The 17,331-nt window shown below is 36.1% G+C and overlaps 1 protein-coding gene across 7 annotated transcripts in view; it reads left to right on the top strand.

Annotated features, from left to right (window-relative positions):
• Nucleotides 1-17,331, top strand: part of TANC2 (tetratricopeptide repeat, ankyrin repeat and coiled-coil containing 2) — a 478,761-nt gene that overhangs the window by 222,332 nt on the left and 239,098 nt on the right. For all 7 annotated transcript variants that reach the window (XM_008012171.3, XM_037993758.2, XM_008012175.3 and 4 more), the window contains 2 exons: nucleotides 8,897-9,045; nucleotides 16,009-16,195. In XM_008012171.3, the coding sequence (XP_008010362.1) occupies nucleotides 8,897-9,045; nucleotides 16,009-16,195 (336 nt within the window). The remainder of the gene's footprint in view (nucleotides 1-8,896; nucleotides 9,046-16,008; nucleotides 16,196-17,331) is intronic.

The raw sequence follows: 17,331 nt of genomic DNA, 5'->3' as shown, positions 1-17,331 counted from the left end.
TAAGCCAGCCTCCTACTTTACCCTCCTGAGTAGCTGGGACTACAGGCATGTACTACCAGGCCTGGCTACTTTAAAAAAAAAAAAATTTTGTAGAGTTATGGTTTTGCCATGTCACTCAGGCTGGAATAGCTGGGACTACAAGCATGTGCCACCACACCCATCTAGTTTTTGTATTTTTTTGATAGAGACAGGGTTTCACCATGTTGGCCAGGCTAGTCTCGAACTTCTGACCTAGAGTGATCCACCCGCCTTGGCCTCCCAAAGTGCTGGAATTACAGGCATGAGCCACCCTGCTCAGCCTTGATGGACATTTTCAACTTTGGCTATGATGAACAATTTTATGGACATTTGTCATGTGTCTTTTGATGCACCTATTAGTATACCTTTCCCTTTTTTTATACAACTGGTAGTGGACTTGGTGAGTCATATGGTTTCTGTAAAATGGCAAACATTTTCCAAATTTGAAACCATACATTTTTTAAATGCCAAATCTTTTATCCAAATTTGATGCTACCAATTTACATTCCCATCAGCACAGCAGTGTTTCAATGTTCCTTTGCCCCGTACTGTCAGATGCTATTTTGTTTTGTGTGCCGTTCTGCACTGTACATGTGTAGTAGTATCTCATTGGAGTTTTGATTTGCATTTCCCAATAATATTCAACATCTTTACATGTGCTTATTAGCTATTTGGATATTCTCTTTTGTAAATCCTGTGTGGATCTTTTGTCTATTTTTTAATTGGATTGTCTTTCTTTTTCTTGTTGATTTGTAGTAGTTACCCCATTCTATGGCTTGCCCTTTTACCTTCTTAATGATGTCTTTGGTGAACAGAAATTCTTGTTAATGAACTTGACTTTGCCAATATTTTTTCTTAACAGTCGTTGCCTTTTCAGCCTGTCTAGGAAATGTTTACCTAGTTCTAGGTCATAAAGATGTCCTATTAGGTCATTTTCCAGTAGACTTATTGCTTTACTTTTTATATTTGGGTCTATAATCTATATGAAATGTATTCTTTTAAGGACAGGATTTATTTTTCCATATGGATATCGTATTGATCTGTTACTAGTACTTGAAAATACTCTCATGTTACTGAAACACTGCAGTGAAACTTTTGTTCTGAATCAGGTGATTATATAGAGAGAGATCTGTTTTTGGATTTTTAAATTCTCTTCCATTGACCACCTTTTTATTTATGCTTTTGTCTAGCTGTGTCTTAATTACTGTAGCTTTATATTAATCTTGATATTAAGCAGTATGTCATTCTTTTTTTTTTTTTTTCTTTTTTTTGAGATGGTGCCTCGCTCTTGTCGCTCAGACTGGAGTGTAATGGTGCAATATCGGCTCACTGCAACTTCTGCCTCCCAGGTTCAAGTAATTTCCTGCCCCACCCTCCCAAGTAGCTGGGATTACAGGCACCTGCCACCACGCCTGACTAATTTTTTGTATTTTTAGTAGAGACGGGGTTTCACCATGTTGGTCAGGCTGGTCTCGAACTCCTGACCTCAGGTGATCCACCTGCCTCAGCCTCCCAAAGTACTGGGATTACAGGCATGAGCCACTGCACCGGGCCTTTCTTCAAGTCTTCTATACTATTCGTGGACCTTTCCATTTCCATGTAAAATTTATAATCCCTTAGTCTTTACAGTGATGTATTCCTCAGCCAGATTTCTGGGAGCAAAGCCTAATGCATAAACACACTGCTTACAAACAGCCAAAACAAAACCAGAGCTGCAAATTTAAGTAGTTTTAATCAGCATAATGCAGGAGTGCTGTATGATTTATTTTGTATATCACAGTCTCAGAAAGATTGTTTTTCAGCAACCAGCTGTCTGTTTCTCATACCTCAAAGTTGTTGTCATTATTAAAGAAGTTACAGAATTCCATTCAAGGAAAGTACTGTCTTTGTTTAGGTACATACCTTAATTGGAGTGTATTGTTATAAAGATGAGACCCTCTTCATATCACCTGGATGGTCATGGATGAGACAAAAATATAGGTCAAATAATTGATATGATGACTTGAGAAGTTTTGAAAGTTTTGAGCAAATTCAGTGGGCAGAGGGGAGCTGGGGACTGATGCCTGGCAACATGGTGAGAGACTGGACTTGGAGATGACAGTATAACTTAAAAGTAAAGAGCCTGAGGTCTAGAGCCAGATTGCCTGGCTCAGCCACTTACTAGCCGTATGAATTTGGTAAGTTACTTATTCTTTGTATGCTTTATTTTCATTATCTGTAAAGTATGGATAAGATTGCCTACCTTGTAGGGCAATTTGATGATTAAATTAGATAATATAGGTAAAATTCTTAGGAATAGTACCTGGCATGTACAATTGACTACAGACCTTACTCAGATTTGGTTAATAACCATATAATTAATTGCCATATATAGCTAACTATTATTATAGCTAAGAAAAGTTATAATCTGCCCCAGAAAGAACCACCAAAAATTATGTTTTATATATATATATACACACACACACACATATGTGTGTGTTTGTGTGTATACAGACACATAACGCATATATATTTTTTGAATAAATGTTCTAAGTTTCATTAAAACTATAAACCCACAGATACAAGAAGTTCAATGAATCCTAAGCACAGGAAACATGAAGATTTCACTAAGATACAATATGAAACTGCTTAAAACTAATGATAAAGAAAAAACTATTAAAATCAGTCAGAGAAATCACAGACAATTGAGAAAGATGACAGCACACTTCTCTTTGAAAAAAATCAAGACAGAAGACAAGTGGGGCAGCATCGTTTTTAAATTTTTTAATTTTCAAATTTAGGAATAGCATCTTTAAATTACTGAGACAAAAAAACTATCAAACTAGAATTGTATACCCTGAAAAAATATAGTTCAAAAATGAAAGCAAAATGAAGATTTTCTTAAACATATAAAAAATGGAAGACTTTATCACCAGTTGACCTGTACTACAAGAAATATTTAAGAAATTTCTTCAGGCAGAAGAAAAATGATACCACATGGAAATTCACAGAACTATACACAAAATATTCCCAAAAAACCCCAACCACAACAAATGAGTGTATGCAAAATCTGACAAAATCAAGCTGACCAACCAGGGTGACATGCACCAGTAGTCCCAGCATACTCAGGGCACTGAGGTGAGATCACCTGAGCTCAGGAGTTCCAGAACAGCCTGGACAACAAAGCTGAGAACCCGTCTCTTAAAAAAAAAAAAAAAAAAATCTGGCCGGGTGCAGTGGCGTAATCCTAGCACTTTGGGAGGCCTAGGTGGGCGCATCACTAGATCAAGAAATCGAGATCATCCTGGCCAACATGATGAAACCCTGCCTCTACTGAAAATACAAAAAATTTGTCAGGCGTGGTGGTGTGCACTTGTCCCAGCTACTCAGGAGGCTGAGGCAGGAGAATTGCTTAAACCCAGGAAGTAGAGGTTGCAGTGAGCCAAGCGCCACTGTACTCCATCCTGGCAACAGAGTGAGACTCCATCCAAAAAAAAAATCTGGCAAAATCTGAATAAGGTGTGTAGTCTAGTTCATTGTATTCTCCCAGTGTCGTTTTCCTATATAACTCACTGTTGTTATGTAAGATGTTTCCTTTGGGAAAACTGGGTGATGGGTACATGGTTCTATTTGTACTATTGTGGGGTTTTCATATTTATTAATAATAGCTATACGGAAATGTAATTCACATACCAAAAAATACATCCTTTTAAGATATACACCTCAGTGATACTTAGTATATTTACAGACTTGTATAACTATCACCACTATCTAATTTTAGAGCATTTTTATTACCCCCCCCAAAAAAAAATCCTGTGCCCATTCACAGTCACTCCCCACACAGCCCAGTCCTAGGCAATGGCTTATCTACTTTTTGTATCTACAGATTTGCCTATTCCAGACATTTCATATGATTAGAATCACACAATATGTGGTCTTTTGTGTCTGATTTTCTTAGTACAATACTTTCAGTGAGTGTTCTTTCATATTATGGCATGTATCATTATTTCTTTTTTTTCATGGCCAAATGTTCCCTAATGGGAACATATGACATTTTATTTATCCATTCATCATTTGAGGGACAGTGGGGTTCTATTTTTGTCTGTTATGAATAACAGTACTATGACCATTCATGTACAAGTTGATGTGTGTTTTCAATTCTTTTGGGTATATGCCTAGGAGTAGATTTGCTGAGTCACATGGTAACTCTATGTTTAACATCTTGAGGAACTGCCAAACTGTTTTCAAAATGTCTGCACAATTTTACATTGCTACCATTATTGTATGAAGGTTCCAATAAATTTCACTGTTTGTTATTGCTTGTCTTTTTTGTTTTAACCATCCTAGTGGGTATAACTTGATATCTCCTTGTGGTTTTGATTTGCATTTCCCTCAATGATTAATTATGTCAAACATCCTTTCATGTACTTATTGACCATTTGTATACCCTCATTGGTGAAACGTCTATTCCGATATTTCACCTATGTTTTAATTCGTTTATTTGCCTTTTTATAGTTGAGTAGTAGGAGTTCTTTATATAGTCTGGGTTCAAGTCCCTTGAACACATGATTCACATATATTTTCTCCCATTCAGTGGGTTGTCTTTGCACTCTCGATGGTATCCTTTGAAGCATGACACTTTTTAATATTGATGAAGTCTGATTTATCTGTTTTTCTTTTTGTCACTTATGCTTTTAGTTTCATATCTAAGAAACCATTCCTAACCAAAGGTCACGAAATTTACTACCATGTTTTCTTTTAAGAGTTTTATAGTTTTAGCTTACACATTTAGGTCCACGACGCATTTTTACTTAATTTTGATATATGAAGTAGGGCTCCAGCTTCATACCTTTGTGTTTATGCAGTTGTCCCAACACCATTTGTTGAAAAGATTATTTTTTTCCCATTGAATTGTCATTGCATCCTTGTTAAAAATTGTTTGACCAAGGCAGGAATGGTGACTCATGCCTGTGATTTTAGCACTTTGGGAGGGTGAAGTGGGAGGATTGCTTAAGCCCAGGAGTTCAAGACCAGGCTGGTTTACATAATGAGACACCATCTCTACATAAAAAAATTTTTTTAAATTATCCAGGCATGGTGGTGCACACCTGTAATCCTAACTACTCAGGAGGCTGAGGCAGGAGGATTGCTTGAGCCCAGGAGGTCGAGGCTGCAGTGAGCCATGGTTGCACCACTGAATTCCAGTCTGGGCAACAGAGTGAGACCTTGTCCCACAAAAGAAAAAAAAAAAGAAATCAATTGGCCATAATGTAAGAGTATATTTCTGGACTCTATTTCATTGGTCTATTCTGATGCCAGTACCATATTGCCTTGATTACTGTTGCATTGCAGTAAATTTTGAAAATAGGAAATGTGAGTCTTCGAACTCTGTTCTTTTTAAAGATTTTTTTGAAAATTTTGGGCCCCTTATATTTCCATATAATTTTTGTGATCAGCTGGTCAATTTCTGAAAATATAAGGGAAGAAGGAAAGGAAGCAAGTAAGCAAGCAGCTGGAATTTTGATAAGGATTGCATTAAATTGGTAGATTGATTTGGGGAATATTGATATCATAACAAAATTATCTTCCAAACCATGAACATGGAAAACTGTAATGCACCCTCCCCTGCAAAAAAAAAACAAACTAAAAAGACTTGATACACACAATATGGATGAAACTCATTTTAAAACGCACATTGCCTCCAAAGACCAGACAATCTTTAAAATAGGTCAAAGAATTTTCTTAAACTTTTTTAACTCACTTTCTCTATTCTTAAAAATTACAAACCCAGTAACCCTGATAATTAAGCACTGATTTCTCTCTCTTAAGCTACCACTATTTCCATTAAATCCTCCCTTTTAGTGATCTTCAGATGGCCCCATTATTAATTGTAATGAGGGGGGAAAAGTCTATCTTTATTCCACTGGCCAGATTTTATTCTGCTGGTAAGTTTTCATTTTGCAGGCAGAGAGGTTTTATCATAGCAGTTACTTGCAAGTGGGAAGTAGAAATGAGACAAAAAGGGAAGAAAAATGGTAGTATTTAAGGAAGAATGCAGAATCAACATACACTAAGTAGGAAAAAATGAAAATGCGTGATCTCATGACATTTTCAGCATATTTTAAATGAAATGGTTTGGAGGGGAGGACCTGACTTCGTGTTTCAATATACAGTATTTGAATACACTATTATGTTGGTGCAAAAGTAATTGTGGTTTTTGCCATTACCTTTAATGGTGCCATAATGGCAAAAACCTCAATTACTTTTGCACCAACCTAATAAATCCCTACAAGTGAGAAGCTATTCATCTGGTCCTACAGAGCGTCTTCAAAATATACTCACATATTCCCACCTTTTTTAAAAAAAATTATTGTTTATTTTTGAGACAGGATCTTGCTGTGTTGCCCAGGCTGGAGTGCAGTGACATGATCACGGCTAACTACCACCTTGGCCTCCTGTGTTCAAGCAATTCTCCTGCCTCAGTCTCCTAAGTAGCTGGGACCACAGGCACGCGCCACCACACCCAGCTAATTTTTGTAATTTTTGTATAGATGGAGTTTTGCCATGTTGCCAAGGCTGGTCTTGAACTCCTGGGCTCAAGTGATCAACCTGCTTCAGCATCCCAAAGTGCTGGGATTTAGAGCATAAGCCACCACGCCTTGTCCCACCCTTTTTTGTTTTCAGAAGTAACTATTTTTAATTTATTTTAAAATAGTCAATGAAAATGGATTAAGGAAGAGGTTACTGACAGTGAAGTCTGTAATCTAGAAACTAGAAAGGAGGTGCCTCTACTGTTTCTACTTTCTTCCACCCGAAATCCTGGCATACTTTAAGGAAGAGGAGACAGAAGCAGCTGTTGGTAATCTAAGACTTAAGATGGAGGGATTCACAGGTCCCTGTCTGTTATTTGAGAAGCCCTCACTAATTCATCTACTAGGCCTTTTCATAATGTGTAAAATTTTACTCAAGATCAACAAATAAGAAAAGTTCAAAACAAATGTAATTGCCAAAGATAGTTTTTTCGTATCATAACCTGGTATCGGATTTCTTTCATTATAGAGTGCACAGCAGATAGTATCATATTAATGTCATCCTCAAATGATATTTTGAGACGAGGTAAGTAAATAGGAAAGAAAAAGTAGATTTAGCAAGGTGTAAAAAAATACCTGTCACACCAGATGAAAAGGACCTGGTGTGGTAGCAGTATGTAATATAGCCACCCAAGGAAGAATTCTTGAACTTCTTTCTGCATTCGTACTTGGAAGTACTGGAAGTAGTAATATAGAAAGGGTTGCAGTTACCTGTCTCTTAAGAACCTCTATTTGATTACCTTAGTGTTTACAACATGCTTTGTTAGGATTATTGAGATTAACATACTATAAGCAATACACCTATTATTACAAGTTATCTCTTATTCAGACCTTCTCACCATTTGTAATACTTCTTCCCAGTGAGGAAGACACTGTTGTGCTCATTGGGAGCGTAAATTCTGGAGTCAGGGAGCTCAAGTTCTAATCCTGGCTCTACCATTTACTGGTTGTGTTACTTTGAGCAAATAATTTAGTTTATCTGTGCCTCTATTTTCTCATCTGTAAAATGAGGGTAATAATTTGTACCTTAGAAAGTGGAATCTAAAGTTATGAAGGTTAAGTAAGCTAACATATGTAAAGTATTTACACTAGTGACTTGTGCATCATAAGCATTATGTAAGTATATGCTAAATAAATATATACTCTTTTATTTTATTTTCCATATAGATTATAAACTTTTCAAAGTCAATGACTGTATCTCCATGTTACATATAAATTCGCATATCTGTTGTTAACCATGTACGTAGAAAACACTTACTAATTATCTGAATAACTTTGTAGGAGACAGTGAAATAGAGCCCCAGAATATCTAGAGGTCTGGAATCTATGATGAGAAAAATTTGCAAAAGATTAGTTTAACCTTTAGGAGGGAGGAAAGTGTTATTCATTCATTTGAAGAGACCAGTTTTGCCTTTTCATTTTATCAAGGAATAAGAAGCTTCCAATTATTCTTGAGAAAAAAAAATAAGTATCTAAATGTTTATAATATAAAAATAACCCTACTGATTCTCTTATTTCTGTTCTGTGGCAGAGCAATATATTTATGTTGCCTCTGGGAGGATAATAGGAGAGGAAAAATAGAGCCTTGTTTTTCTACCTTGACATACATTCAGTGAGAGTTTTATAGAGATTTTTCACAGATGGAACACTTGAGTTCAGTACTAACGTACAAAAATACACACATACCCTATCTCTGACCCCCAGCTTGTGACTTTATTAGAGGTGTTAGTATAAAGTTAAATGGAATAATAACAATGCAGATCTTACCTTCTTGGCATTTTGGAGTGGTTTACTGTGTAATACTGAATATCCTAAATAATAGGATGTGATTGTGTGTAGTGATGCTGTTGTGTTTTGGCATCAAACCATATGACACTACAGTTAGTGCTTGTAATGCTAACGGATATATCTGACCCCATAAAAGGATTTTTGTAATGTCCTTTAAAATCTGTGCTACTGTGGATTGTTACAAGGTGAGATTAAATGCTCTGAATTTAGAACAAAACCTGAATAAATATGGACAGTAAGTCAACATAAACAGATACTCATTTTAGGAAAAATTTTTTTCTGCCTCACATTTTTAGTCATTTTGAGTTCCCTGGCTCATTTTTATTTGATTCGTGTAAATTTTGTACTTGGAAACAAATTTATATTGAGAGTGAGTAGTCCAAGAAAAACCTCATAACCTTGTCATTTTTGAGTTAAAATGTGAAAACTAAAGAAATGACCAAAGTGAATGTATGAATAGTTGCAGAACTAGACCATTTTATTTTGAAAGATTCATGTTCTTCAATGCCTTCTTGTTACAGGTGATGCTGAACAGGAGCTTGGCCCCCCTCCATCTGTAGATGAGGCAGCAAACACACTCATGACTCGTCTGGGTTTCCTCCTTGGAGAGAAAGTCACAGAAGTTCAGCCAGGTGACCAATACAGCATGGAAGTGCAGGATGAAAATCAGGTAAGTCATTTGCTATCACCTTTGAGAAACATAGTATGAATCAGCTTATTATGTCAGAAATAATCTCAATTGTTGAAAGCCTTTTGAGGCCTAGAATACAATTTAATTTTCCATAATCACTATTATTTCTTCGGTTTATGAATAATCTTTTAGCTTTAGTCTTAGAGTTACAATCGAAAAAGCCACTTTTAGATTTTGATTGATTTAATGAATGAATGAATGAGCAAGCCAACAAATAAAATTGACGTGTATATAAGCACTGCAGCCCAAATTTGCAGAGTATACATTCTTTTCAAGTGCATGTGGATTATTTACCAAATTGATATGCTAAGCCGTAGAGCAGGTCTCAACAAATTTCCAGAGATTCCAATTACCGGAACCACAGTTGAATTTATCAGTTACAAAATGATAATTTAGAAAATGGTATCTAAAAGATTACTTGGATCATTAGTTTAGATTTTCTTTTTTTTTTTTTTTTTTGAGACAGAGTCTCACTCTGTCGCCCAGGCTGGAGTGCAGTGGCCGAATCTCAGCTCACTGCAAACTCTGCCTCTCGGGTTCACGCCATTCTCCTGCCTCAGCCTCCTGAGTAGCTGGGATTACAGGCGCCCGCCACCTCGCCCGGCTAACTTTTTTTTGTATTTTTAGTAGAGACGGGATTTCACCGTGTTAGCCAGGGTGATCTTGATCTCCTGACCTCGTGATCTGCCCGTCTCAGCCTCCCAAAGTGCTGGGATTACAGGCTTGAGCCACCGCGCCCGGCCTAGATTTTCTACTTTTCTAAAATACACATTTAAAACTAATATTTCTTTTTAAGCACATCTTTAGCTATATCCTACAAGTTTTGTTATACTTAGTTTTTATTATTTCAATTTTAAATGTTTTCTAATTTTTTTGTGATTTCCTCTTGGACTCAAAGGCTATTTAGAAGTATATTACTCAGTGTCTACATATTTGGGGATTTTCTAAGTATCCATCTCAGAAAGTTAAAAAAATCAGCAATTTAAAAAATATTTTGTAGTTTTCTTTCTTTTTGCTATTTTCTTGTCTTTCAGTTTAAATGTAGCAAAAGAAAGTACTAGAGTCAGATTCATTTATATGATCTTAATCTTCAGTGTGAATGTCTGATAGTGAAGCGTTTTATTCAGGAGATGACAAATTAATTTTAAATTGCATATTTTATTAATAAATATTAGTGAAGATTCTATATCACATATTACTTTCATTACAATGAGATGTACAAGGATTATTTAAATATATTTATATATCATGTGGATAATTTCAGATGTTCCAGGGCGCACTCCTCAAGTCTCACTCCTAGGTTATTGGTTTTGCCAGCTGCACATTATTTAAATACTATCTTAACTCCCTGATTATCTCTAGCCCTGCCTTTTCCCCTTTACTTGAAATTTGTATATGTAGCTTCCCACATTATATTTTCTAACTAATGTTTAAAATGTATCTCAAACTTAACATGTCAGATTTCTCCCTAGAACCTGTTCCTTCTGCAGTGTTTCCCATATGAATAAATGGTATCACCTACTTGCTTAGGACAAAAGCATTGGAGCCATTTGACTTCCATCAGACCCACATTCACTCTTTCAGCAAATCATAGACCCCGTCTTCAAAATATGTACTCAATCTGATCCCTTCTCACTATTCCCACTGCTATACCCAAGTCCCAGCCACTGTCATCTTTTGCCTGTGCTACTGCAATAGGTACTAGAATGTAAGACTGGAAGGCTGGAATTTTTGCCTGTTCTACCCATTGCCATATCCTCTGCCCCTAGAACATTATTGTCTTTACTAGGTGCTCAGTAGGTATTTATTATATGAATAAATGGGCCTCCTAATAGGTCTCTGCTTCCACTCTTGCTCCCCTGTAGTGTGTTCACACACTAACCAGAGTGATCCTTCTAAAATGTGAATCCGATTCTGTCACTTTGCTTGTAATCTCCTGTATTCCCATCATACTTAGAATAAAATCTAAAATCTATACTGTGGCCTGGAAGGCTGCACCTGATCTAGCCACTTGCTACCTCTCCTACATCACTTCCTACCCCTCTCCCTTTCATGCACGGCTCTCCAGCCAGATTGGCTTCCTTGTCATTTATCAGACACATCAACTATATTCATTTGTACTTGAATGTTCTTCCCCCACAACTCACTTCCTCACTTATTCAGGATTCTGCGTTCTGCCTAAATTTTACCTCCTCAGAGAGCTCTTAATTCCTCTTCTAATAATTGCACCTGCCCATCCCTATATCCCCTTATCCTCCTACTTTAATTTTTCATGGCTTTTACCATTAACTGATATTACATTACATGTTTAGTTGCAGGGTTGTTTTACCTCGTAACAAGAATGTATGTTTCATGATGTCAGAGCTGATGATTTTTTAAATCAATTTACATTGTAACTATGTCAGTATGCTGTGCCCTGTGAATAAAAAATGGGAATGATCTTGTTGAGGGATTTTTAAAAATTGGGATCAATAAAACTTCTATTTCACCTCTCATTTCTTGATATTCATGTCAAGTTAAAATGTGACTTTTCTAATAATGACCAGGTAACTTGATGTCTTATATCTTATAACCTGAATATTTTTCAAGGACCCTGTCATTTCTACACAGCTACATTTGGTTGGATTATAAAATGTGTACTTGTTGCTCTTGAGATTCTGCATGTCACAGTGACTTCTGTATAAAGTCACAAGTCTATGGAGTATGCCTTACTTGAACATTACTGAATAACAATCTTAAGTAAATGAGCAGTATCATTGATTTAATATAATTAAAGCAATATGGTATGATAGAAAAGCCATTGAACCAGAAGGGAGAAAATTTGTGTTCTAGTTCCAACTCTGCCACCTACTGTTTTGTAAATTTGGACATGTCACTTAACGTCTCCGAGCTTTATATTTTTCATAGGTAATAATACTGACATTTATTAAATACCTACTGTGTACCAATTATTGTACTAATATTTTACTTGCACTATTTCGTTAAAGCTTCTTCACAACCCAGTGTGGTGGAGTTAATTCATATTCCAATTTTCAAATAAGGGATGGAAACACACTGCCAGAAAGTGATGGAATGGTATTCATATCCAGGCAGTCTGCTTTTGTAAGCTGTGCTCTTAACAGCCACACCATACTGTTCCAGTGTGATATGAAATAATAACACCTGACAGGGTTGTTGAAAGGATCAAGTTAAATCATGAATATGAAAATCCTTTGTAAGTTGTAAAATGCCATATAAATAAAAAGTATAAAATAATATGCAATATAATTAGTATATAAATATATGCAGCAACTGTGTGATCTGGGGGAAATTACATCATAGCTTTCATACTTTCATTGGTTTCATTTTCACATTTCTTAAGTGGGGGAAATAACATGCATTATGCCTCTCATACCACGTTGATAAAGAGTAAATGAGATAACATATAAAAATATTTTTAAATTGTTAAGCTTTATACAAATGTAAAATATTAATAGTGAAGCTAAATGATAGCCTTCTTGCAGTGTAATATACGCTGGAACTATCTTGGAACCACACAAGAAAGTGACTGAATTGATCCCTGGAATTTCTGGTCTCAAGAAGATTATTAAGAAGTAGGAGGTCATGTTAATTTGGTGACTTTCTTCTGAGCTAAACAGTATATTAACAAAGATAAACTGCTGTGCTTAGAAAGATCATGTAGTGATGATATTCTCAAAATAGTAATGACAGAATCTAATGCAAGTCAGCATACATCATTTTTCTGCAGAAAAACAAAAGCATGAAAGTGATATTCACCTGACCCCTTTATTCTTTCAGTAGTTTCCAAGGTATTCAAATGGACCTTATTAATTTCCTCTTTAGCTACTTACCTTGTGCATTTGTAGGACCTTTAAGAGATCCAGATTAGGAGCTTTCTTAGGATTCTTCTGGAGGACATTAAGGGCGATGGGAAAAACACCCAAAGGTTTAGGAAGTGCAGTGGCTTAAATAGATGTCCATTTTAGCCTACAGCATGGAGAATAAATGTTGTCTTTCTCTAGCTCATTAACTAGTCTCCTTAAATAAACATAAGGCCTGCCTTTTAAGTCGTAAGCCATAAACAATTTTCTGTTTTCTAAATGGCTTGATATTTAAGCTTTGCTTTTACAGTTAAAGCTTTTAAAGTATACATTCTGTGATATGTGCAGAAAATAACTTAGAGTAAAAATAAGTAAGTGTCGTTTGGGCTTAACCTCCACGTTGTCAATATTATGCATATAATATGATTTTCTTTCACAAAGAACAGAATGAGAATCTTGTCTAAGAACAGAAATGAGTTGTTATAAAAGTAATAGATTCATACCATAATAAAACTTTTCTTCTTCTTCTTTTTTTTTGGAGACAGAGTCTCACTCTGTTGCCCAGGCGGGAGTGTAGTGGCACGATCTTGGCTCACTGCAACCTCCACCTCCTGGGTTTAAGTGATTCTCATGCCTCAGCCTCCTGAGTTGCTGGGAGTACAGGCATGCACCACCACACCCAGCTAATTTTTGTATTTTTAATAGAGATGGCATTTTGCCATGTTGGCCAGGCTGGTCTCAAACTGCTGGCCTCAAGCAATCCACCTGCCTCCAGCCTCCCAAAGTGCTGGGATTACAGACATAGGCCACCATGCTGGGCCTAAAACTTTTCAAGTATGGGATGACTATAGCTGTATCTAATGTAAAAGACCTGAGTACAGTTCATTTCATCTACCCACATGTGTCTCAGAATGGGAGTGGGAGGTTAAAAATCGTTTGCCACATTTCTAACCTGAAGGATTCCAATTCAGTAAGTCTGGAGTGGGGGCCCAGTATCTGTCAATTTTGTGAGAGAGCTTGCATGTTTGTTTTTTACATGCCACAAGTGATACTACTGTGTGCCTAGTTAGGAGTCATTGCTCTGTAAGGGAAAAAAAGATCTTAAGATTTAGGAAAAAAAAAAAAAATCATTGCTCTGGTAGACCAGCATATTATAAAACTAGAGATTTTAAAAAATTGAAACTCTCCTCTTCTCTGGAGAGGTAACATATAGTAGAAGAGAAATTTGGATACATTTGAGAGCTTACTGTGTTGTTAAGAAAAATCAGATTCTAATATTGATACGATTGAAAAGATTTACTTGGTTGGAGGGTAATGAGAATGTCACTTGTTCTTGATTGAGTCTAATATATCTTTTGTAACCTGGTTATAGTATTTAAATTAAAATCAAAGCCTAGATTCAACACAGATGATTAAATACAAGGGACTGCATCTGGAAATCGTCTCAGGATGAGTTGAAGAGCCTTAATATTCTCATAGCTAGTTACCAACATATTCTCCATTTATTAAATTCTAGCAGAAAGAGTATGAATAGAGAATCTATTTGTAAAGAAGTTGAAAGAAAGGTTTCTTTTAAATGTAACATTTAAAAATGTTAAATTTATCATTAATGCATCTTCAAGTAATTTTGCTGCTGATCACTTAATAATTTTAAAAAGGATAAAATGTTGGCTGGGCACAGTGGCTCATGCCTGTAATCCCAGCACTTTGGGAGGCCGAGGTGGGTAGAACAAAAGATCAGGAGTTCAAGACCAGCTTGGCTAAGATAGTGAAACCCCATCTCTACCAAAACTACAAAAATTAGCCAGGCGCAGTATTTGGTGCCTGTAATCCCAGCTACTCGGAAGGCTAAGGCAGGAGAATCACTTGAACCTGGGTGGCAGAGGTTGCAGTGAGCCGAGACTGTGCCATTGCACTCCAGCCTGGGCGACAGAGTGAGACTCTGTCTCAAATTAAAAAAAAAAAAAAAAAAAAAAAAAAAGATAAAGTGTTTTTAGTGTTTGAAAAAATATAGTTTTATTCACTATTGTAATAATTTGTGTAGAAAGAGTTGAAGAAAAGTGAATTGTCGTTAAATTAGGTAAACCAGAATATATTATCACCAACCTTTTTAGTAATTATTTATTCCTTCACAACAAAACTTAAAAAGTAAATAACTTCAAGTGTAAGAATCATTCAGGATACAAAGTGATCTCAGGCTATAATGCTGTTACAGAGAAGTTATTTAGGTTTGTATTAAATTAATATTCTGTTTTATTAGACAAACTTTTAGAATAAGGCATTTTTCCCTGCATTCATGTATTGTCTCTGGACAGCTTCCTCTGTGTCAAAAAGACACTTCCTTGCATTAAGAACTTTATTTCTTCCCATCTATAGAGATTATTTTTTCCCTTCCATCTAAAGAAAATTATTGTCTGGGTACAGTAGCTCACACCTATAATCCCAGCACTTTGGGAGGTCGAGGCAGGTGGATCACCTGAGGTCAGGAGTTTGAGACCAGCCTGGCCAACATGGTGAAATCCCATCTCTACTAAAAATACAAAACTAGCCGGGTGTGATGGCGCTAGCCGGGTGTGATGGCGCATACCTGTAATCCCAGCTACTTGGGAGGCTGAGGCAGGAGAATCGCTTGAACCCGGGAGGCGGAGGTTGCAGTGAGCCGAGATTGCGCCATTGCACTCCAGCCTGGGCAACAAGAGTGAAACTCTGTCTCAAAAAAAAAAAAAAGAAAGAAAGAAAATGATTAACAATGCTAAGTTCCAGGTCTTTCAAAAAGTTTATTGATTGCAGGGAAAACTTGCAAATAGCAGGGAAAACTTGCGCTTGATAAAAAATTTCTCTATTCTATTAATGAATGACAATGATAGGACACTTGTCACTGGAAATTTCGTAGGCAGAAAAACTGGCAGCAGTCTCTGTTCATGTTAAGTTCATCGAGTTTCACATTAATTTGTAGACCCCAAAGTCCCTATCCGAGAAAGCAAAAGCAAATAGAGCCTAATAAATGTAAAAGCTATGCATGTAGGTTTTTTTTTTTTTCATCAGAGCACTTATTTTATCTTAAAATATACTTTAACAGCTGGTCAGGTTATCTTACTTATTCATAATTCCGATTTTTCAGACCTCAGCAATCACCCAGCGGATAAGTCCTTGTTCCACCCTGACTAGCAGCACTGCCTCTCCACCAGCCAGTAGCCCCTGCTCTACACTCCCACCCATCAGTACAAATGCAACTGCCAAGGACTGCAGCTATGGGGCTGTTACTAGTCCAACCTCTACCCTTGAAAGCAGAGATAGTGGCATCATTGGTGAGTTGGTTTTTATATTGATAATTTTGTGTCTTTTTTTTCTTTTTTAAAATAATTACACAAGCTTACGGTTTTCAAAAATTCTGCTTTTAAATTGTTGAGATGTATATGTAAAACTTTCCTGGTCTTTTTAATGATACTGGAGAGAGAAACTTAAGGGTAAACAAAATGAAAAGTATTCCTCCCTACTTAACCACTCCTTACCAGGATATTCCCTGATAAGAAGGAGTGGATTAAAAAAAAAAAAAATTATGTCCACTTCTTCCTGTAAATGCATGTACATCATCTGTCTACCAACAGAAGTAGTTTAGAAAAAGTTCATTCCTTACTGGTATAGTCGAGAGTTTTATGAAAGAAAGGTAAGATTAGATTAAGTGGCAAAAGAGTTATGATTTGAGTTGTTTTGGGTCTATTTGTGCAAACCATATATTAGTATTAGTTTTGGGAGCCCCTTTAGATTTTGTTTTCCTTCTTGTCAGTAAGCCCTGTTTTTTTACCTTCTGCAAAGTAGAAAAATGGTATTTCTTTGCTTATGATTTGAAACCTTATACGAATACATTTTTATGGCAAGCTTGGGCATAAAGAGAACTCGAAACTTAGAGAAGTATTCAAGCAAAGAAATTTTCCATTTCATTTTTCCTTTGTGAATTTTCTCATACTTTTTTTTTTTTTTTAACCAAAGATCCTAGTTGACTACTTAGTCCTAGAAATATATCTAAATAATCTTCAACCCAATTAACAGTTTGCAGCAGAAACTAAAACCACTCTGATAAAGGCAATGCTGATGGGATATTATGTAGTTTATTATCTCCGGTGGACTCTAGGTAAACATTTCATCAGAGCCAGATGTGGACTGTTGGAGACTAATTTATGTTCAGGAGATAGGTCATCATTGTTTATATGTATTGTTATGATTCAACACCTCTTGCTATGAAAATCATATACTATATTTCTAGCTCAGGAAATCTTTCATCATATTAAAGATTTTGAGTGATCTTTCTAGAGTAATATTTCCTACTAATGCATTTTGACAATCAGAAAATATTAAAGTATTGTGATTACTCTTTGGGACACCGTTCTAATGCTCTTCTTATAGTTAGGCATGGAGATAAGAGTAGAAGAAGAACGTAGTTCTG

The sequence above is a fragment of the Chlorocebus sabaeus genome, chromosome 16 (assembly GCF_047675955.1).
Source record: "Chlorocebus sabaeus isolate Y175 chromosome 16, mChlSab1.0.hap1, whole genome shotgun sequence".
Taxonomy (NCBI): domain Eukaryota; kingdom Metazoa; phylum Chordata; class Mammalia; order Primates; family Cercopithecidae; genus Chlorocebus; species Chlorocebus sabaeus.
This window is presented reverse-complemented; position numbering and strand designations above follow the sequence as displayed.